This window comes from Misgurnus anguillicaudatus, chromosome 11 (genome assembly GCF_027580225.2).
Source record: "Misgurnus anguillicaudatus chromosome 11, ASM2758022v2, whole genome shotgun sequence".
NCBI lineage: Eukaryota > Metazoa > Chordata > Actinopteri > Cypriniformes > Cobitidae > Misgurnus > Misgurnus anguillicaudatus.
This window is the reverse complement of record NC_073347.2, coordinates 30,232,968-30,239,705: the sequence shown is the minus strand read 5'-3', so window position 1 is coordinate 30,239,705 and position 6,738 is coordinate 30,232,968. Positions and strand designations below refer to the sequence as shown.

At 36.0% G+C, this 6,738-nt stretch overlaps 1 protein-coding gene across 4 annotated transcripts in view; it reads left to right on the top strand.

The window, feature by feature from the left end:
- Positions 1–1,601: 1,601 nt before the first annotated feature.
- Positions 1,602–6,738, top strand: part of mymx (myomixer) — a 71,797-nt gene continuing 66,660 nt past the window's right edge. For 2 of the 4 annotated variants that reach the window (XM_055170026.2, XM_055170024.2), the window contains exons 1-2: positions 1,603–2,172; positions 5,255–5,323. In XM_055170026.2, the coding sequence (XP_055026001.2) occupies positions 1,717–2,172; positions 5,255–5,323 (525 nt within the window). In that variant the 5' untranslated portion in view covers positions 1,603–1,716. Of the gene's footprint in view, positions 2,173–5,254; positions 5,324–6,738 lie in introns of all 4 variants that reach the window. The other 2 variants (XM_055170025.2, XM_055170028.2) reach the window with 2 other exon arrangements.

Sequence of the window (6,738 nt, the reverse complement as noted above, 5' to 3'; positions counted from 1 at the left end):
TCTCTTTAAGGTGGTGAACAAACCCATAACGCTAAGCATGAGTAATGTGTTCAAACGATGTCCATGTCTTTGGGTTTTATTTTTGCCTCTGCAGGTTATTAAACGTCATGAATCTCTAATCTGTTATCTGTCAAAACTTGCAGACTTTAAAGGATCTTTGAGTGAATTGCTAACTTTATGGTACTTATAATGAAGTTCTCAGCAAACTTATACAAGAACTAATCTCTGTTACATCATGGGTTAGATATCACGTGAAATGAAGATCCAGCATTTTCAAGACTCCACCCATTTCTCTTTCTTCTATAGAATTTATGTCTGATCTTCAAGCTGTAACATATTAAGAGAGCACTATGTGGATGACTTCATAGTGAAACCCGAGCTTTTTACAGCAGCTATTAACTATGTCATAACCAGTACTAACCCAACCGTATGGCTCGCTGCCGAGTGACAAATCTGCTAAACGATAAGCCTGAAATATGTGTGAAATGCTAAACTTTTATTCTCTAACCCTGAGCATCACTAGCTAGCTTTCTCTCTGTTTTTTCACTCTCTCCCGCTGCTGTCTTTGCGCTACAGCCTTTTGCTGTGTAAATTCGACCTGTCAGCTCCACACGTGCCCTTATATCACTGCTGTCAAGGGGTCATGGGTGAGTCCTGCAGGCATCATTTGTTCAAAACACATGTCCTCATCGCATTCCTCTTCTTAAATTAGCTCGAGACACAAGTGAGAACTTTCATTAGGCGGCAAACCTGTCGAAACAACTGTTTTCAGTCCAGCACATGTGGCACACAAAGGCTTGAGAAGGTCTGAAGAACTTTTATTTGAGAGGGGACAGCGAAGCGAACACAACGCTGGTAGACTCGGCATCTGTTTGTAAGTTTCTCCAATTTTTTTCTTTACTAAGAAACAGAAGATTTCATTTTTTAGCAGCATAAATACAACATACTTTTGCTTTTTCATTTAGAGGAGGAAACATTTTTGGAAGCACCGCTTTGATTTCTGGAATGTGGATCTGTTCTCTTTACAGGAGGAGGAAAGATTTCGAAAAATGCTGATGTACTATATTTAAATATTTACATTCAGAAGCATCCGCGGTAAGCTGTCGGACTGGTATGTGTGTGCTGTTTGCTTTGTAGCATTACCTCACACCTAAGCATCTTGGATCGAGCGGGTCACGTAGGGGTCTCCAGCCGTCTCCACCGCCCTGCTCTTATCACCCGAGCTTTTCTGCTCTCAGTCAGAGAGGAAGTTTTGACAGCCAGACTTTACAACCTCCTCTCACCCTGCCTGCGGTGTGCACATGCTCTGACAGAAATCAAGTCTAGTGACCTCATCCCTCATTCACGAATCCTTTTCCCCTCCCTTTCCAAGCTCTCTCTTTCTCTCTCTCTCTCAGGCAGCATGCCAGCCGTTTTCATCTTGCTGCGCTCTCTGGTTGTTAGTCTCCTCAGTAGCAGACTCGCAGCGTCGGCCGCGCAGCTCCTTCGCAGAATCCTCACGGCTGCCGTTACCCAAATCGGCACCGTGCTGCGCAACGTCTGGGACAGGCTGCGTTCCCAGGAGTCCAAGGAAGCCATCCTGGGCTGCGTGCTGTGCATTCTCAACATGCACAAGAGGGTGGACAACTAAATTCCAAAGCATTCGGGTGAAGTGGGAGGGGGGGGAATTTTTTTCTTTTGGACTCAAATTCAGTTTTTTGTCTCTTACTTGGAATCATGTCAGAGAGCATCGTGAGGAAAATTCAACCTTTCACAATCGGGACTAAACTCTCCGCGCCAGCTGTGCCAAAGTGCTCAGGCTTCACAGATGCTTATTTGTCCGGTCGGACTTCTTTCTCGGATGACTGCAAACTTCAGCGCCGACTGAACGAGCAGGTGTCTCTTTATCTCGGACGCTCTCAGGTGTTTGATCGACGCTGTGGACCTGCCGAGCATCACCAGGAGGAGATGTCTGATGAAGACCACAGAGTCTCTCCGAACACCGTGTCCAGATCTATCCGTAAGATCACCATCTCTAGCAGCATGGAGGCCAGATCGAAACCAGAGATGCAACTGAAGATTAACCCGAACATAGAGAATAATAACAACAACAATAACATCGCAACCTCCAAAACAGCACTGCCTAAAATAGTCGGAGTCAGCTATGAGAATAAACCTAACTCACATTTGAAGGTAAGTCATTGATTTTTGTGCATTTATTTTGTTCGATCTAAGCACTGATAATTCACAATCACAATGCAATAATAAAAAGAATGAATACAAATTTAAGTTATGCATAAAATTGTATATATGACTTATAGTGATAAAAGTTAAAAGGGTTTCTTTTCTAATGCAATGGTTGCTTTTATTGTGGGTTATTATATTTATTTAAGGCAAAGGAGATTGTTCAGGCTTTATGCATCTAAAAACAAATATTTTCCAAAGTCAGTGTTTTAATGTAATGACTTTCACAATCAAAATAATATTTTTAGATATTTTATACAATATTCATTAGGATAGGAGGGTAAGTTTAAAGGGATAGTTCACACAAAAATGAAAAATCTGTTATTATTTTCTCACATTATTTAAGCACACATCTGATTGTAACCATTGACTTCCATAGTAGAAAAAACAAATATGAGTGATTCTCGTGAAATTAGATTTATGTAGTGTAATGAAACATTTTGATAATAAAAGTAAATGCTATCAAAATAAGAAGCATACAGTTACAAACATCTCTTCATGTACTATTTTGCACATGATTTCAAATGACATCATACAAACCAATTTTGTTGTTTTTTACACGTTTAATGGGAATTTTTTCATTACCGCAACGTGTCCATGACTGGATTTGGGTTCTTTGACATGGATAACAAAAAATCTAAAAAATAAAAAGGTTCAGTGCATGTTATACTATAAACATTTACAGTAAAGAAACATGTGGTATTTGGTGATCATTGGTAAATGTAGAGACAATAATAAGGAAAATAAATGTGTCCAAGACCAATTTTCTCATCCTCCGCACCAATTTTCAATCATTGTTTAAGCCCTCAAGGAACTAACATTTTCAACTAAAAAAAAGGGGAGGGGGGAGTTGAAATTTTGTTTGTCGTAGTACCTAGACAACTTTTTAGATCTCATTACCAAACATGAGTTTGTAAATGCATATATTTAATGTAATATCATGTTGCGGTAATTATAATTTTTGATAATGATAATGTAAATAATTCTATAAGAATTTTTTTTTAAATCCTCTAAAAATATTGGTTATAGGAAGTTCAGACCTTAATCTTATATCTGCAAAAAAAATAAATAAATTGGCTTCCAGGGCTTCTGATGCTGGACACTTTAAAAATCTGGATTTCGTGAGAATCACCCATACGATGGAATTCAATCAGCTGTGTGCTAACCATAATTTTTCAAAATATCATCTTCATCATTTATCACATTACCTCCATAATATTTGTTTTCCTACTATGGAAGTAAATGGTTAATCAGATGTGTGCTTACCATCATTTATCAAAATATCTTCTTTTGTGTTCATCAGAAGAACGAAATTCATACAGATTTAAAACCACATGAGGATGATAAAATGTTGACAGAATTTTTATTTTTTGGTGAAATATCCCTTTAAAATGTGTTTACACCACATAAGCCTTTTAGATAAAAAACAGTAGTTTGAACTGTATTTGTTTAATTGAAATTCAAAGTGGAAACTAGAGATTAATTTATCAAACTGAATTTAAAAAATACACTAATATCTTGCTCATTTTGTATTCTTATAGATTTTGTAAATACATCAATCGGAAGGATCAATCATGAACAATCACAGCTGATATCATTTTATAATCCAGTATAATATTAGGATAAACCATAGCGTGGAATCTTGTTTTGGAGCGTTGCTGTTGTTTAGCCAGTAAGTTGTGATCATCAAAACATACTGAGATGTCATCAAAACCGTATGCTGATCTCATCCAGCGATGCTTGATGTGGGAATTGGTCTTTTCAGTTTTAATTTAATATTAGTTTATGCGGCGTCACATGAACCGATCTGACAGATCTGATAATAAATGTCATGCGAGTGTGATGATGAGTGTGTGGTTCAGCATTTAGATGATGTATTTATTATGTAACTCTGCTCTTCCTGGAATCACTGTTCGAGTCTCGATGATGTCAGGGCTTCGGCTGAAAGAGGCCTTTCTGTTAAAAACCACCTACAGGATTCGGTTTGTTTAGTAACATTTTGAGTAAATGTCAATGGCTTAACAGGAGAGGCATTTAAAAATATATACTGTATATTTGTATGATCTATATAAATATACTACTGTGGGGTTTAAAGGTCTGAGATCACTTGTGACGATGCTGTTCAACAGCAGCAATTTTAATGCATTTTGAGTGTAATTTATTATCTTCAGTTCAAGTTATTAATGCTAATATAATGCTAATTATATTAGCATTAAGTTATGTAACAATTTTGTTTTAATGACAGCAGTTTAATAACTCAGTACTTCAATATACAAGTTTAAATTATATGGGTGGTTTCCCAGACAGGGCTTAGTCCCAGACGAAATGCATGTTTGAGCTGCCTTAATTTAAAAACATTTTGCACTAAAAAATATCTTAGTATATATCAGGCACTGGATTCATCTAAAGCAGTGGTCTCCAACATGGTGCATGTTTATTTATTACATATGTTATATTAGCTTGGCTTTTTTAAAGGGGCCATGGCACAATACTTTTTTAAGATGTCAAATAAATCTTTGGTGTCCCTAGAGCACATAAAGTTTTAGCTCAAAATACCGTATAAATAATTTTATTATAGCAAATTTCAACGACCTATTTTTTCATGTGCTTGTAGAGAATGGTTAGCCAAAACTAAGTTACTGGGTTGATCTTTTTCACATTTTCTGGGTTGATAGAAGCACTGGAGACCCAATCATAGCACTTAAACATGGAAAAAGTCAGATTTTCATGCCATGGCCCCTTTAAGTATGATAACATTTTAAACAATGATAAAACATATCAACAAATAAAATCAAGTAAAACAAAAAAGTTTTGAGTAGACTATATTAAAAAAAAGTAGCCATTCAGGCTGTTTTATCCATTGTGGTAGCCCTTGCTCACAAAAAGGTTGAAGACCCCTGATCCTCTGCATAATATTATATACATAATGGTGTTCACAGATAAAGTCTTATATTTGATTTGTTGTTTTTGCAATTTAGACTTTTAATCTCTGATCATGAATTTGAATGACGGCTCATTGTTCGTGTGACAGGTGTTGCTTTGTAAAGATGCAGAAAAGCAGCGCATTCGTGACCGTGAGAAGTTCTCCAGCTTTCCACAGGTGAATATGACTTTATTGACAATATTTCTTGACAGCTGAATGCATTACATGTTATTCTGCTTAGTTTGGGATAGTTCACCAGAAAACAATTTACTCTTCCTTATGTTGTTCAAAACCTGTATTGGTTTCTTTGTTTTGCTGAATGCAAAGGAAGATGTGTATGAAGCTGGAAACAGAAGCACCATTAACTTCCATAATAGGAATAAATACTACTATGGAAGTGAATTGTGTTTAAAAACAGTTTGGATATAAACATTGCTTCAGATATCTCAATTTGTTTTCAGCAGAACAAAGAAATTCATACAGGTTTGGAACAACATGAGGATGAGTAAATAATGACAGAATTAAAATTTTAATTAATCAAAATAAAAATGCTATGCGGCAAACACGAGCAATTTATCATGAAGGTCTTGAAGCTTTTTACTCTTTTTATGAGAATAGCCTGTGATGTTTCCTCATTTGTAAGTTGCTTGCTTTGGATGAAAGTATCTGTCAAATTAATAAATGTATAAATGAAGAGTTTGGTTACAAAACGCAATAAATCCATTTTGACTAATTTAGGTAAAAACGTGTTTTCTATACCAAGAAAGTGACAAGATGAAAACCACTATTTTCTGTTACAAATTTTAACATAGCATCTTTAGGTTATTATAACAATAAAAATTCAAATCCATAATTTGATTTTCAAAGATTTATTATAAAAACTGATGATTTTTCCCACAAAATGCAATAAATCCATTACAAGTTTTTTTTCAAAATGCAATAAATCTATTGAATCAATATATAAATGTGCATTCATCTTTGCCATTGTATTGTATTTCATTAAGTTGACTAGTGGTATACACTGATAAAAAATAAACATTAATGGCATTAATCAAAACACTTACTTTGTCATATTAAGAACACTGTCATTGCTGCTGTCATCATTGAGAAGTCGTCGCTGAACTTTTTTGACAGCGATCAGCTATAAAATATTTTGGTCCTGCTTGATTTTCGTTGACTTCGAGTAAAATAATGGAACGTTTTTCATGAGATCCCCTGAGGTCAATGTGTTAGCAGGACAGAAGCTTGATGCGGTTATGTGAGAACAAGCAACGGCCGGCATTTTTCCTTCGCCTGAGTGCCTTTCACTTAAATTATTCGATTTTGATGGCTTATGTTTCTTCCCCGTCACGAAAACCACCACAGGTTTATCAATGCCATCAAAATTACTACAAAGTAGATGAGGAAAACTAGGATTATGTGTGTATTTAACGTGCTACCATTGTAGTATACAATGCGTGGAATGGTGCGCTGTGATTGGTTGAGCGGATTTATTGCATTCTGCAGAGAAGGAGGACTGGCGCTTATCGAGTTTTGGGAAAGAAGATGACAGAATAACACGGCGGATATTGGATATTGCATAAAATTAAGAA